The sequence below is a fragment of the Hyaena hyaena genome, unplaced genomic scaffold (genome assembly GCF_003009895.1).
Source record: "Hyaena hyaena isolate Hyena2069 unplaced genomic scaffold, ASM300989v1 scaffold_664, whole genome shotgun sequence".
Taxonomy (NCBI): Eukaryota; Metazoa; Chordata; class Mammalia; order Carnivora; family Hyaenidae; genus Hyaena; species Hyaena hyaena.
Genome location: NW_024081298.1, coordinates 809456 through 825996, shown reverse-complemented (window position 1 = coordinate 825996; position 16541 = coordinate 809456). Strand labels below are relative to the sequence as shown.

At 37.8% G+C, this 16541-nt stretch overlaps 1 protein-coding gene across 4 annotated transcripts in view; it reads left to right on the top strand.

The window, feature by feature from the left end:
• Window positions 1-16541, top strand: part of WDFY3 (WD repeat and FYVE domain containing 3) — a 240653-nt gene that overhangs the window by 62576 nt on the left and 161536 nt on the right. For all 4 annotated transcript variants that reach the window (XM_039217080.1, XM_039217078.1, XM_039217079.1 and 1 more), the window contains exon 3: window positions 9067-9190. In XM_039217080.1, the coding sequence (XP_039073011.1) occupies window positions 9067-9190 (124 nt within the window). The remainder of the gene's footprint in view (window positions 1-9066; window positions 9191-16541) is intronic.

Here is a 16541-nt window from a genome sequence, read left to right as displayed (position 1 = left end):
CTAGAGGAGAGCACATCATGTTGGGTGTGAATATGATTGTAGTTAAGGAGGTGGGAAGTAGAATAAGATATTGCTTGATGACCTCGATTTCTTGTAGTAATCAACAGAAGATGTGGTCTGTTAAGAGCCTTGGAGTAAGTTGAGGGGGCTTAAGGAAATTGTGTTGGTTTGGAATATTAATGAGAGGGAAGAGAGATAGTTGAAAGGGATGGTAAAAGAATTGAAGGATATTGAGGGTCCAGTGAAAGTTGGAGATGATAAGTTTGTACTGGATCTTATCCTTGTGGGTGTGTGATTTTTCTCTTACAGGCACTCAGTAGCATGTGTGCAAAAGTAGAGGAGGCACACAGACACATTTATTGGGATTAAAGTTTTGTTGACTGGTGTGGCAGAAGGGAAGGCGTAGAAGGAGCAGCTTAGTAAGAGATCAGTTCACATATCACCCATCCGGTTGGTAGAACAGAGGAGAGGGTGTAAACATTAATACATTTAGAGGATGTTAATTTTTTTAATCTATGGAATAAGAGGCTGAGAATGATGCAGGGAGAAGATAGTAGAGTAGGAACACAAGGAGAGGTGGGGAAAGGTTTAAAATAGCTGTTTTGAAAATGAGGGAGAGAAGGGATTACGGGCAAGCCATTTTTTCGGGCCCTGGTGAGGTAACCATCATTAATTTTTATTGGAATCTGTACTGGGAAGTTGTTTGTTTCTTTTTTTAATCTTTTTATTTTTGTTTTACCTCAGTGTCATGATGTACTATTGCCTACTGAATAGTTTGAGGTAATTTCCTTCTCTCAGGCTTACACACATTTACAAAGTGATGATAATGTAGAGAATAGTTAGGGCAGTTGTTGTTCTCAGACATTAACATAAATTAATAAGTAATAACCTATATATGTATCCCATGTATTTCATCAGGCTTCTACAGCTAGTCCACGTGAGGCTTAGACTGGAAGAATCATACTGATATTTGTGTTGTTTTGTTTTTTTTTTTTTTTAAAGCAGACTTGAGATGCGATATTGCTTAGACTCTTTGACTTTGTTCTTTTGTGTTGTCATTTCTTTCAAGTTTTTGTTATTTTTTTTTAATTTAAAATTTCTTTTCTTCAAGTTTTTATTTAAATTTTAGTTAACATACACTGAAATATTGGTTTCAGGAGTAGAATTCAGTGATTCACCACTTATAGCTAGTAACACCGAGAGGTCATTCCACAAGTGCCCTCCTTAATGCCAATCCCTCATCTAGCCCATCCCTCACCTACTTCCCTCCATCAGGCCTCAGTTCTCTATAGCCAATAGTCTCTAATGGTTTGTTTCCTGCTCTCTCTCCCACTCTCTCTCTCTTTTTTCTTTTTACCCCTTCCCATATGTTCATCTGTTTTGTGTCTTAAATCCCACATATGAGTGAAATCATATATTTTTCTTTCTCTAACTGACTTATTTTGCTTAGTATAATACATTCTGCTTCTATCCACATCATTGCAAATGGCAAGATTTCATTTATTTTGATGGCTGGGTAATATTCCCATTATACATACCACTTCTTTATCCATTCATGAGTCCATGGATATCTGGGCTCTTTCCATAGTTTGGCTTTTGTTGATAGTGCTGCTATAAACATCAGAGTACGTATATCCCTTCTAATCTGTATTTTTGTTTCCCTTGGGTAAATACCTAGTAGTGCAATTGCAGGCTCATAGGGCGGTTCTATTTTTAACATTTTTGATGAACCTCCTTACCATTTTCCAGAGTGGCTCCACCAGTTTGCTCCCACCAACAGTGCAAGAGGGTTCCCCTTTCTCCACATTCTTGCCAACATTTGTTGTTTCTTGTGTTGTTAATTTGAGCCATTCTGACAGGTGTGAGGTGATATCTCATCATAGTTTTGCTTTATATTTCCCTGATAAGTGGTGATGTGCATCTTTTCATGTGTTTGTTAGCCATCTAGATGTCTTTTTTGAAAAAGTGTCTATTCATGTCCACTGCCCATTTCTTCACTGATTATTTGTTTTGTTTTTTGTTTTTTTTGGGTGTTGAGTTTGCTAAGTTCTTTTTGTATTTTGGATACTAACCCTCTATCAGATATTTCATTTACCAATAACTTCTTCCATCCCACAGCTGTCTTTTATAGTTGTTCTTTGTTTCTTTTACTGTCCAGAAGTTTTTTATCTTGATGAGGTCCTAGTAGTTCATGTTTGCTTTTGTTTCCCTTGCCTCTGGCATCGTGTCTAGTAAGAAGTTGCTAAGGCCAGGGTCAGTGAGGTTTCTATCTGTGTTGTCCTCTAGGATTTTGATGGTTTCTTGTCTCAAATTTAGGTCTTTCATCCAGTTTGAATTTATTTTTGTGTATGGTGTAAGAAAGCGGTCCAGCTTCATTCTTCTGCATATTGCTGTCCAGTTTTCCCAGATTTGTTGAAGATTTTTTCCATTGGATAGTCTCTCCTGCTTTGACAAAGATTTAGTTTGACAACTAAAGTTGTCCATATAGTTCTCAGTCCATTTCTGGGTGTTCTCTTCCATTGGCCTGTGTCAAGTCAAACATTTTTCATTGCCTGAGTAAAAGCACATAGATATGCATTGCCTTATGCCTCTAATACAGTGAGTGAAATAAATATCATAAAGATCAGTCAGCTTTTAACTAATGGATTATTATTAACAAACTAAAAGTGTCCTTAGATAAGACATCCCATCCATTGAGTTTTGAAATAAATATATAGCCATATTTATTTAGTGTTCAACCATTTATACACGAACATTTTCTACTGCTAAGAAGTAGGTTTGATGAAAGAATAGATCAGTAGGGCTCTAGAATTCCTACCATGATTGCTAAAAATGAATCGTACTATCAATTTTTGAGACTGCTTGATTTGTGCTAAATCGCAAATAAACCATATTGATTGCAGTTAGACATGGACATGTGTCTATCTACAGAATCATTTTTAAAATGTGCTCAAAACTAATTTGACAATAAACTATTTCTAAAAAAAATAAATAAATAAGTCAGGCAGAGAAGGACAAATATCATATGTTTGCACGTATAGGAGGATTAGGAGGAACTTGACGGAGGAACAAGGGGGAGAAGAAGGGGGGAAATGGTGGGGGAAAGGGAGAGAGGCAAACCATGAGAGACTCTTGAATGCTGACAAAAACTGAGGACTGATGGATGTGGGGGGGAGGAGGGATGGGCATGGAGGAGGACACTTGTGGGGATGAGCACTGAGTATTACGTGGAAACTAATTTGACAATAAACTATTTTAAAAAAAATATATGATCTACCAAAAAAAAATAAAGTAAAATGTGCTCAGTAGTGTTATTTCAGTATGTGATTTTTGACTTTAAGGGACACAGGTTGAGAAACGACATGTGTTGAGTCCTTTTTCTGGGCCAGGGCTCATGCTGAGGTCATCAGCTGCCTCCCATGGCTGCTATCACAGTCCTGCAAGGAGGCTGCTGCTGTCCTCACTGTCACGGATTCGCTCCATCAGAAAGATGCTGGTGGAGTCTGAGAATACCTGAATAACGTTTATACAGCATTCTTAAAAATAATTAACTGTTTTAGTCATAAGAACAAAAGCTTATTGAGAAAATACTTGATTTAAACTATTCAAAAATGAATGACGTTTTAGTCATCTAAAAATCAACTGCCATTGTTAATTACCATGGTGTATGTTTTCATGCATCATTGTGTGTTTTGTTTTATTTATTTTTTAATGTTTATTTATTTTTGAGAGTGAGCAAGGGAGCACCAGAGAAAGAAGGGGATGGAGGAACCGAAGTGGTCTCTGTGCTGACAGCAGAGAAAGCCAGATGCGGGCCTCAAACTCTTGAACTGCAAGATCATGACCTGAGCTGAAGTTGGATGCTCAACCATCTGAGCCACCCAGGCGCCCCACTTCATTTTGTCTTTTAAAATATAATCTTATAACTAGATCTTCTTTTAGAAACTTCCTTTATTTTTGAATTGTTTATATTTGAGAAACACCTAAGTTGAATATGTTGTTTTTCTTTTTTTATCCTTTAGAAGTGACCTTACTATGTTATCTTTTTTAATTTTTATTTTTGAAAGAGAAGAGTGTGAGTGGGGAAGGGCAGAGAGAGAGAGGGAGAGAGAGAGAGAGAGACAGAGACAGAGAGAGAGACAGAGAATCCCAAGCAGGCTTCGCGCTGTCAGCGCAGAGCACAACGTGTGGCTCAGTCCCACGAACTGTGAGGTCATAACCAGAACTAAAATCAAGAGTCAGATGCTTCATCAATGGAGCCACCCAGCTGCCCTGACCTTTACTTTTAAAATTGTTGCCTTTAAAGAAAGAATACTCGAGTTTAGAACCAAAGGAGAGATCTGGAGTCACAGACAGGTGAACTCTTTACACTTTTACAGCTTTGTATTTACATATATACAGCTTAGTACTTATTCCGTCATACCAATACAGTTGATTTTGGAGAATGTAGCTTAGGTCTGTGCCACGAAGAATTTGCTAAATTCACATCTGAAATAGCTATATTTTCTTATCCATTCATTGGCAGAGCTTGGCAGTTGCAAGCCCCATGCGGAGCAGATAAGTGTGCCTGTTCCCATGAGGCAGGCATATCCGTCCCAAAGGAGAGAAGGGACTGAGCCAGCCATCTTGGTTTCTTTTCTCCTGAGTCTTGGTCCTTCTTAGAAACAAGGAGGATATACTTATTTTCCTATTCATTTATATTAATTGATATTAATATTTTAAATATTATAATTGGAAATAATCCAATTTTGTCTTCATTGTTAATTTTTTTAAATGTTTGTTTATTTTTGAGAGAGAGAGACAGAGACAGAGCATGAATGGGGAAGGGGTGGAGAGAGAGAGGGAGACACAGAATTCAAAGCAGGCTCCAGGCTCTGAGCTGGCAGTCTGCTGGGACTCGAACTCACAAACTGTGGATGTCATTACCTGAACTGAAGTCAGACGCTTTAACCAGTTGAGCCACCCAGGCGCCCTAGTTGTTAATTTTTAAAAATCTGTTATATATTTGTGGGAAATTATCCCAGGACTACTGATGGTCATTACATTGTAACTTAATTTTAGATATATGTTTGGGAAAGAAAACACACCATTTTAGAAAACTTTATAAAAATTCCAACCTCTCTTTTATTAGTCATATTTAATACATTTTTATTTGAGTAGCTTCACTCAGCAACAAGTATATATTGTGTTTCTGTTTTGTGCATGCCATTAAATAACACCATTTATTCTCCCTGAGTATGTCAGAAATATTTAGATGAGGAACTGCCAGGAAACCTGCAATTCAGGTGGATATTGAAAATGACTCTCTGAAAAGGAGTCTAACCATGCTGTTCCCCTCGTAAGGTGAAACTTTGTAAGGTGACAGTGATAGGGTTCATGCAGAGTTTAAGTGAGACAGTGTACTGAGCGATTAAGAGCATGCCTTGGAATTTGGTCTGATTTTAAATTCTGTCTCCACCACCTCCTGGCTTAAGTTGTTTAACTTCTCTAAGGTGTAGTAGTTTCCTTATCCATAAAACAAGGACACTGTATAGGATTTTATTAGCTTTAAATGGCATTACATGTCTGGTTTTTGAATAGTGCTAGGCATTATAAATGCTCATTTCATGGTAACTATTATTTTTTCATTGAATTTGCTGGACGGCATGTTTGTTCCTCACTAATGTTTGTTTGTTTCTTTTATTCCGAGTTACAAATCTCACATGTACATTGTAGAATTCATTTCTTCTGAGATGAGTGTATTACCTGTCAGTCTCTTGCTTGGCTCTCTTCGTTGGCAGTTGGGGAAATGGAGAACCAGAAAAATTGGACCAGTAGTCCCTGAGGGTGAGGAGAATCCAAGTCTCCTCTGGCTCCCAGCTCCATGTTCTATCCTCTGTAGCTCACATTTGAGTACATGATTGAAGCACTGTGTATTTACAGGAAATACCATTATTGGTAGAAGGTGGTTAAATACATACCCAATATTTTTAGAGTTAATTGTTGAAGTTAATCACAGAAAAATCTACTGTCTTCTCTGCTGCCTTATCTTGTGTATTTTCCATCTCCTAAAAAACACCCCAGCCCCTCAATTCCTTACCTGCCCCAATCTCGCGTCCACTTGCAGGTCTTACGCAGCTCGTCTTACTACCCAAACCCTCTCTCAGGCACTCTGAAACGTGACTTGTCTCGTCATTCATTGTCACCCCTTCATGTCAGCATCTTCTCAGAGAGACCTTCTCTGACAGCCTTTCCCCTCAACAGGCAGGCATTCCCCTCCTATTACTCTGTTTACTTTCTTTAGAACATACCACTAGTGTAATTTTCATTCTTAATTTAATGTTTGTCTCCTGTACTAAAAAGTGAACTCCATGAGCACAGGAATCCTCTTTGCTTTATTTACCTTTGTATTCACAGCTCTGTTTGTACTCATGACTCCAAATATTGCCTGGCATATGTAGGAGAGCAGTGAATATTTATGAGTGAATAAATGAAAGAATGAATCACTAGATTAAAAATTGTTTATGTCAAAGGAGCAATTGCTGTTCACTTCAGATCAGTGGATAGGACATACTCTTTTTCCATAATACTGATTTTGAATTGGTCAGTTCAAGCAAGACCCATCTTTTGAAAAAAGTTTCCTATGGAAATAAAGCAGCAAATAATCAGGATTTGTGTGAAAAGTTACATTTTTAACAATGGATTATTCACTTAGGGTGAAGACTGCTTGAATAACCGTATCCTTAAACTGTATAAGAAATTATCTATTTATTTTATTAACTTGTCTTAATAACTCTTAAGATAATTCTTAGGAGCTAAATATATATATATTCTGAATCTTAGAAATATATGCCTTGTTTAGGTCAGTTTGACAAAAGGCCTAATAATTGCCTGAGCAACATAAACAATTGTTTTATAAACAGCAGTTACATACATCTCTGTAGGATGGCTATTCTACATTATTTTTTAAATAATTTAAATTTAAATGTAAAGTATGTGTCATTAGGCTTTTCAATGTCTTTTTTTTTTTTTAGTTTATTATTTTGAGAGAGAAAAGGGAAAAGAGATGGAGAAAGAGAGAGTGGGGAAAGGGACAGAGAGAGACAGAGACCACGTGGGGGAAGGGCAGAGTAAGAATTCCCAGAGAACCCCAATCTGTGGGCTGATGGCACTGAGCCTGATTTGGGGCTTCATCCCGTGAATTGTGAGATCATGACCTGAGCCAAAATCGAGAGTTGGACGCTCAACTGACTGAACCACCCACGTGCCCCTTGGCTTCTCAGTTTCTAATCTGGCTCCAGTTTGTTTGTGAAAGAATATGGGTCTTATTAATAGGTGACACAGTTTAGCTGTAAGCACTACATTTATCAGTATCTCAGCAGAAAAAACAATTTATTGAGGTCTTGAAAAGTACAGTTTATTTTTTCTCTGAGATAATGTTAAATTACTTCTGTGTCAAGTTAATGAACAGTCTTCAGACATCTGAGCAAAAAGTATGTCCTATAAAATTGATTTCTTCAGCTCAGTTTGAGGGAGGTTATAAGGAATATAGTATCTGTTGTAAGAATGTAGAAAACATTTCTGTTACAAGAATATTAAATTATGAGTTATATCTTTTTTTAAAAATCCTTGGAAGGAAATTTTTAACTATAGTATGAAAATAGAGATACTTAAGGGCATTGTGAACTGTGTTATTCAGTAGATTTTCTCTTGTGTATATTTGAGCCAAAATTTATGACCAAAACATGGCAAGTAGAGAGGTCTTTTGGTGTTAGATTTTTAGTCTTTTTTTGCTCATCCATTTCCTAGGCAAGGTTTTATTTCCTTGTTTTCTTTATTTTAATTTTTTAATGTTTTATTTGTTTTCAAGAGGAAGTGGGGGAGAAGGGCACAGAGACAGGGAGACACAATCTGAGGCAGACTTCAGGCTCTGAGCTGTCCACTCAGAGCCCAATGCAGGGCTTGAACTCATGAACCACGAGATCATGACCTGAGCAGAAGTCAGATGCTTAATCGACTGAGCCGCCCAGGCGCCCCTCTTCCTTACTTTTAGTTTATGTTTTTATGGTACAGTTTATGTGTCCTTCAATGCTACTTAAATGTTCTCTAGACTTTGTTGTGTGTGGAGACAGCATATAAATGAACATTCATATTTAGTGAACATCCCTGTAAGTTAAGGCAAGGTAGAATACAAAGATGAATAATCAATGTTCCCCCTGCCCCAGAAAATAAGATGTGCTTCCTCCCTTTATAGTGACTTTTGACCAGATAATAAGAATACAAAATACTGTGATGAGTATTTTAATAGAGAGCTATTATAATAGTTTTACAAGACAGGATTTTCTTTTAGCTGTAAAGAACATTTTTTAAAACAATATTTCAGGATACATTCAGTTATATTGCCATTATAATTCCATTTCTTTTCCTATGATCGTTGGTCCAGGTCTCATTTTCTCGTTCTCCTTGCTGACCCCACGTTGGTTTATCTTCAATTATGTATTCTAAAGTTCTTGTATCTTAGATTTTTATGAAAACGTGTATTTTGTGACCTTATTATTCATTTTCTTTATTCTAGTCTTTTTCCTACCAGTCTTCTTTTGGGAATTGTTGTGGTTAGAATTTAGAAATTCTGAGCTATATATAACATGAATTTAGTGAATTCTATATTCAGCCTAGGACTTAGCCATAGAGAAAACCCTGCTTTTCACCATCTGATGTATGCTAGGTACTCCATTGAAAAACCTTGCAATTTTTCTCTAAATTCCTAATTTAGATCTCCCCAGAGAAACCTTATACTTTCTAAAGTTTATCAATAAGGTCGGTTCACATTTTATAGATAACTAGTCTTGGCTTTTTTAGATTTCATTTATTTAATTATTCAAAAGATTATATAATATATACTAGGAAATGTGGCTACGTGTGATTTATGGAAAGAGCTGTATTTTAAACATATTATTCAGATTCAAAATAGCTGTGTAAGAATACTTTTCTGACTTGATTTTCAAGTCATTCCACACTTAGAAATTCACAGAATGAAAGACAGAAGTTTACAATGCTTCAGTAAAATTGTCATTTTTTTCATCCCAGGTTTTTGGAAATGCTCCGCCAAATACAATGACAGAAAAATTTTCTGACCTTCTGCAGTTCACAACCCAAGTCTCACGACTGATGGTGACAGAAATTCGAAGGAGAGCATCAAACAAATCCACAGGTATTTTTACTGAAACCAGCAAAAGCTATTTGAATGGGCAGTTTGGTAAAAAAGTGCTGTTAAAATTAAACAGAAAATTGACCCAGTTTTATCCATGTGAGTTTCTTGCCCTCCATGTGGAATTTAATTACCCTTTCCCGTTCCCATTCTCATAGTCATCTCTGCTTTGGGTGGTTCAACATATCCCAAGTGGAGCGCTTGTACTCAAGGCCACTGTCCTTGGACCTGCCACCCTCACCCTGTTCCCCCAACAATACTGTTTCCTTCTGAACAAAATCAAATTCCTAGGGTGACATTCAAAGCAAACCCAGGATCTGGCCATAAGTATTTTTTTTTCAGTCTACCTTTTTATTTCTTGTTTTCCTTTCTATATATCAACCAGACCGAGCTGCTTCTAGTCCCAAACCTATCTGTGCTCTTATTTTTATCCTTTTGTTACGATGCTTCTCCCAGAAGGGAGAATCATCTTCCATCCCAGCGTGTCTGCATCCTTGAAGCTTGGATTAACTCACACTTCTCTGATGGAATGTCTCTCGACTCCCTTAATCAAAGGGAAAACTTTCTGTTCGGAGCTACTCTTTGTTCCTCAACACCATCAGTGGTTATTTGTGTGTGTCTTTATCTTCCTAGTAGACCATAAATTATTTTGGGGCCTTTGTATAACTTGTGATCTACACATACAGTAAGCCTTTATGAATGCTGCCTGAAAATTCTTATTCGTCATTCGGTAATTTCAGACTTCCTAAAGTATCATCCCTTTATTTAAGATTAAAATACACTTGGGGCGCCTGGGTGGCTTAGTCGGTTAGGTGTCCGACTTTCGCTTAGGTCATGATTTCACGGTTCGTGGGTTCGAGCCCCGCGTCAGGCTCTGTGCTGACTGCCAGCTCAGAGCCTAGAGCCTGTTTGAGTCTGTGACTCCCTCTCTCTCTGACCCTCCCCTGCTCACGCTGTCTCTCTGTCTCCTAGAAATAAATAAAAAATATTAAAAAAAAAAAAAAAAGATTAAAATACACTTTCTTGATGTTATTTACCTTTAGTCATTTTTTACATTAGCAACATGTGTGATGGATTTTTAATCTTTATTTTGTTTTATTATTTTGGTTGTGTAATGGTTGTTTGAGTGATAGCTTTCTTATTTTGAAGCTTATTTTAGACTGATAAATTGATTTAAATTCTGTTTATAATGTCCCCTTGGACAGTCACTTATCTTTTCAGCCCATCAAATTATTTTTCCAGTAGTAACAGTAATGGTTTTGTTATGTAATTTTTTTTTGAAGTTTATTTATCTTGAGAGAGTCTGAGAGGGCATGAGCAAGGGAGGGAGGGAGGGAGAGAGAGAGAGAGAGAGAGATAGAATGAATGAGAGAATCCCAAGCAGGTTCTACATGGTCAGTGCAGAGCCTGACATGGGGCTTGAACCCATAAAACCATGAGATCATGACCTAGAAATCAAGAGTTGAAGGTTGAGCTACCCAGGCACTCCTATAATCTTTTTTTAAATTTAGTTTTATTAAAATTATATAGGCACATAGTTTTGGGTTGTGTTTTTTTCTTTTTTAAAGTTTATTTTTTGAGAGAGAAAGGGAGACAGAGCACAGTGGGAGAGGGACAGAGAGAGAGAATCCCAATTGGGTTCCTTGTGGACAGCACAGAGCCTGACACAGGGCTCGATCTCATGAACTGTGAGATCATGACCTAGCTAAAATAAAGAGTCGGATGTTTAAACCACTGAGCCACCCAGGTGCCTCTAGACACATAGTTTTAAGGGTGAGGTAGTTAAAAGGTTTACTGAAAACAGCATCTCCCGTCCACCATCTTTGTTCAGCTCCATTTCTCACTCAGTCACTTTTCAGCTCTTTTAATTTTTGTTTAGCATTTACCTCTTGTGTCTCTAAATAATCTGTATTTACAGTGTGCCCTTGTCTTCTCACATTTAGATACTGTCTTGATTTCCCACAAAAGAAAATGAGACTTTCACTCTCTTAAGTTCACCACCACTACCTATACATGCCTGCTTCCTAAATTCACCCCTCCAATATTGTTCTGTTGCAGTTTGATTACATCAGTATTATAGAGTTAAAACGCTATTTTAAGATGAGCTGTATGGTACGCTATGGTTCCCTTTCTTGGGAACTTCTCTCCCTCCTCTATCTGGGTTAATAATTGCCTTTTTTTTTTTTTAACTAGTTTTCTGAATTTTCATCATACATGTATCTCCTATTTCTAAATGTTTTCCTACATCTCCCTTCAATATGACTGAAGGCATCAGGTATCCTGTCAGTTTCATCTTCTTGCAGATATCTCTTCTAGAACTTTCTGGCTTGCTTTAATCTGTGGTGGTTTCTCTCTAGGCCAGCCGCACAGCTGTCCTTTTTACATTTCCACTCACGTCATCTGGGATGCCTTTCTACGTCTTTGGGATGGAGCCTGTGTTTCTTGAACCTCCTGGCATCTTTTTTTTTTCTCAGACTAATTTTTAACAAAAAAATTGTTTTAACCAAAAATTGCCTTAACAAAGGCATCTTTTCCAGCAGCTTCCTGAGAAAAGTGCAGGGGAGTTACCTTTGGTTTGGGGTTTTATATGTGTATATGTGTGTTTTTGTTTTGTTCTTTAGAGTTCTCGTGAGTGAAAATTTTTATGACTATTCCTGTGTAAGATGGTTTCCTTGGTCTTTACCAAGAAAGGTGATGTCTTTAGGCTGACAGCCTTTCAGCTACCAGGGCTTAGAACAACACATGTTACAGGTTTATAGTAGAAAGGGGAAACTTATAAAACCAGGGGTCAGCAAGAGAAAAGAATGAGCAGGTCCACAACCCTCATTATTTCACAAAACAGTGCGTGGAAGGGGCTCCTGCGTGGCTCAGTGGGCTGAGCGTCCGACTTCGGTTCAGGTTGTGATCTCTTGGCTCTTGGGTTCGAGCCCCATGTCAGACTCTGTGCTGACAGCTCAGACTCTAGAGCTTGCTTTGGATTCTGTGTCTCCTTCTCTCTCTGCCCCTCCCCCACTCACGTTCTGTCTCTGTCTCTTTCCCTCTGAAAGTAAATACTTTTTAAAAAGTGCTTGGGTGATTCCTGGTGCCCCTCGATTTCTAAAGCACAAGCATGAATGCAACCTTATTAGTGAAGAAATACACAAACTGCTTATGATTTAGGCTGTTTGAGTACTGGATTTGAATATCCAGTAGATGTGTTATACACATTGTTAGATGTGTATAAGCAGTTGTTTGCAGATGCTAGCCGTTTAGCCCCAGGAGACTTTGGGACCCAGGGGAGGTTATAGGCCCTCCTCCAGCAGAGCGGAAGCTACCAATGTCATGGGAAGCTGAGTTAGGTCTAGCAGCTCCCTTGGGGACACAGTCAGGAAGGGATGTCTTAGTTGGATCCTTCTCCAGGCAGCCCAGGGTGACCTCTCGGGGTCATTTTGGAAAATTTGCAGCTTGCATTGCATTTATCCTGTCCCTCTTTCAGTCGGTATCAGATTCTAGGTTGGAAATCATTTTATGTTTAGAATTTAAAAATAATTTCTCCTTCATATTCTAGACTCCTACGCTGCTATTGAGAAATCCGAAGCTAACTGGATTCTTGATTTCTTTCTGTGACCTGCTTTTTTTTTTTCTTCTTTTTTCATAAGAGCATTTAGGATCCTTTCTTTGGCCCTCCTATTCTAGAATGTCATGATAACATGCCTTGGAGCAGATATTCTTATACATGATGCTGAATACTCATTGGACCTTGCAATCTGGGAATTCACATCCTTTATAATTTTGGGAAAGTTTCATGAATTGTTTGTATAATAATATCCTCTGTTCAGTTTTCTTTTTTAGTCAGATGTACCTCTAAGACTGTCCTTTCCGTTTTATTTTCTTTTATTTATATTTTTGGTTTTTGACTCCACTTGCTAAGAATGTTTCATCCATCCCTTCTATGGAGTTTTTTTTTTAAATTTGTGACATTATAATTTTAATTCCTAAGAGTTTCTTTTTATATTGATGTGTATTCTTTCATATATTCTCTTTTTAGTTCTGTTTCTTTCAGGTTGCCTTTTTTGTTAATTTGGTTTTGTCTGTCTTTTAGGTTAGAACCCTTCCTTGGCCATCTGCTCCTGTGTAAGAACGGAGCTGTAGAAAGCTGCCAGGTGGCTCCACAGTTGTGGGTGGGGCTTGAAACTGTGGGCCAGTGTGATCTGGCTAGGTTGTTCTCTTAATTCTCTCCCCTGAGCTAGGCAGAGTCCCCAGTGAGGAACGTCCCATTTCTACTTGGAAGATCCATGTCTGCCTCTCAGCATTCTGGAAGCCACATAGGGGAACGGTCTGAGGACCCTCAGCATTCGATGTGTAGGCTTCTGTTTGATCTCCCCGAGCCTGCAGCTCTGCCTGGTGTGGTGGGCTTACCCCCTACCCCAGCCTCAACACATGCCCTGCTCTCACTCTTTCTAGTGAACAGACCTCCGGTCTGGTGCCCACATAGTGGGATGGGGGGGCTCACTGCTCTTTAACTGGCTTTCACAAGGCCTTCTGTGTACACTCCCATGTTTACCTCTGCATCCAAAGGTACCTGGTGCCACCCATTCCTGTGCCTCTTGGGGCTCTGTTGTAGTTTAGCTGCTTTTCCTTTTTCCCTGCACTTGCTTTAAGATTCTAGAGTTTGCTAAATCAGTTACCACTAACCTCTCTGCTATTTTAGTATCCAAAATGTTGCTTTCATCTTTCCTATTCTCTTTGTCCTTATGGATTTAGGCTTTTTAAAAAATCCTTTCATAACCATTTTAGTGGGTGTATTAATCTGCTTAAGTTGCCATAACAAAACACCATAGACCAGTGACTTAAATAACAGAAATATTTCTTCCTACTTCTGGAGACTGGAAGTCTAAGGTCAGTGCCAGCAGGATTGGTTCCTGGTAAGATCTCTCTTCCTGACTGCAAATGGCACATCACAGTGGCCTCACCTGGAGAAAGAGAGCTCTGGTGTCTCTTCTTATAAGGACATTAACCCCATCAGGAAAACTCCATCATGACTGCGTCTGAACCTTGATTCTCTCCAAAAGACTCCATCTCTGTTACCAACATATTAGGAGTTAGTGCTTCAGCATAGGAATTTGGGGCAGGGGAGGCACAATTCAGTCCACAGAAGTGCGGCTTCGGGAGAGAGCAGAGATAAGTGCATGTGCACAACCTTCCAGCTTTATCTGGAGCTGTTAAGTCTCTTTCGAGTCTATGGAACAACAGCCATTAAAATATTTTTAGATTGATACTAAATCTCTTATTCAGACATAGTGCTTTATGTTAATTGTTGTGTGGATTTTAAAGTGAGATCATTTTAATTGTACTTGCAGTCTCGGAAACAAGTCCAGTCCAAGGTGGTAAGATAGTTTAAGGTCACCTCCCACCCCTGCCTTCTCCCTTCTCCACTCCCTGTGGGACTGCATCCTTTTCATCTTTCCTGATTTCAGTTATTCCTATAGAACTGAGAAATTGGTCTTAAATATAAGATTTGTGTGTTTTATGCATTCTTAGCTATTTTAAACAGGTAACACGAAGGGACATTGTTCTGTTCTCTACTTACTCTTGTCACTGCAGTTTCTTACTTGAGTGCTATCCCTAGATTAGAATAAGATATTCCCGAAACTGTAATTATGGTCACTTTTCTCTTGCTGTCTTTTTAAATATGTAATCTGCATGCTTATAGAAAAACACTTTCCTGCACTGGAGATTTCTTTTCCTAAATCCTCTAATGATTTTACATATGTAGGGCAGTTTATTCAACATTATGAAAAGTACCTTAAATGGAGTATAGGATGTATCATTCATTGTTAAACATAGTAATAGTTGCACAAGGTTTTTAAAAACTTTTTGTTTTGAAATAATTATAGACTTCTAGGAAGCTGCAAACATAGTACATAGAGCACCCTGCACTCCTCCTCCATTAATCACTTCTTATTTTCCAGATCTTCTTAAGATCTATTTTTCCAGATCATGTAATTCCATATAATTTTTAGTTTTAAACTTTTGAAATTTATTAACTTCAGAATCCATTGAATTGAGATGCAATTCAGTTTTTGTAGATTTTACCTCCACAAGAGAAAACTTTCCTGATCACCCCATCTCAGATCCTTTATCTTGTCCCCACACCAGTGAGTATTTTAGTCTGTCACCTTAAGTACTTCCTCCAGAGGTTTGTCGTCTGAAAGTAACTTGCTTGCTTATTTAATTTGATTGTCTGTTGTGTTCAGCCCTGTATCACCTAGAAGACTACTTGTTACAGATGAGATGCTCAGTAACTTTTTACTGATTTTTGATATAGGATTTCTGTTTGGTTGTTTATTTTTTTAAAATGCATTGAGAATTGGAGTAGTGTTAGAAAAGCCAGACTTAGCTGATGTGTAAGAGAGAAAAGCATAGTTTTGGTGTATCTCCTTCGTCAGTCTTATTAAAGAACCCTGACTGGAAATCCTTGTCCTTTTATTTATAGTCTTGAATGTTGGAAGTTTCTTTCAGTCAGTGTCGTTATCAAAAATGGAGATTTCATGGAGATTTTTTGATCTTTTGATTTTTCTACTAAAAAAATCACATTTTTAAGATCCAGGTACATTCTGAATCATCTTACCTCTTGTAACTCATTCTTATTTTCTGAATGATTGATTTTTATTGCAGTAAAAAACACGAGATCCACCCTCCTAACAAATTTTCAAGTGTATGGCACAGTTTGCTCTCAGCACAATGTTGTACAAGAGATCTCTTGAACTTTTTTTTATCTTGTATAACTGTAACTTTATAAACTTTTTTAAACAGCAATTCCCCATTTCTTCCTTCTCCACCCTTGGCATCATTCTACTTTTTGTGTCCAAAAGTTTGGCTACTTTTGATACCTCGTATAACCTTTTATTTCAAGAAAGTTATCATTGAAAGTAATTTTGCAATAATTTATATGCACATAATATTTCTCCAAAAAAAGACAGGTAAAATGAGCCCTCTGTTACTCATTTGAAAGTTTTCTGTATTTGTGGTGCATCATGGCAAGATTATTTTTTTTAGGACTACTCTGAATTTGGTGTGAAATACTTGTTATCTTGTTTGTTACCTAATTATCACTCACACAATTATCAGATCACTTTGAACATGGGTTGCAGCTATGTCAGTAGGAAGATATGCTAATCTGCAATTTTGTTTTTTGAATCTGTCCATCAGAAGTTAGTAAAAATGGAAACACGCAAAATGGATGCATGAACTGAAGTGTAATACATTAGGGCAACTTGATAGTTCTAGTTTTGTTTCCTGCAATGCAATTCTCTCTTGGTTGTTGCCATGTGGCTTTTGTTAAAAATAGGTAGTGACTTTCAACTAATTTGAG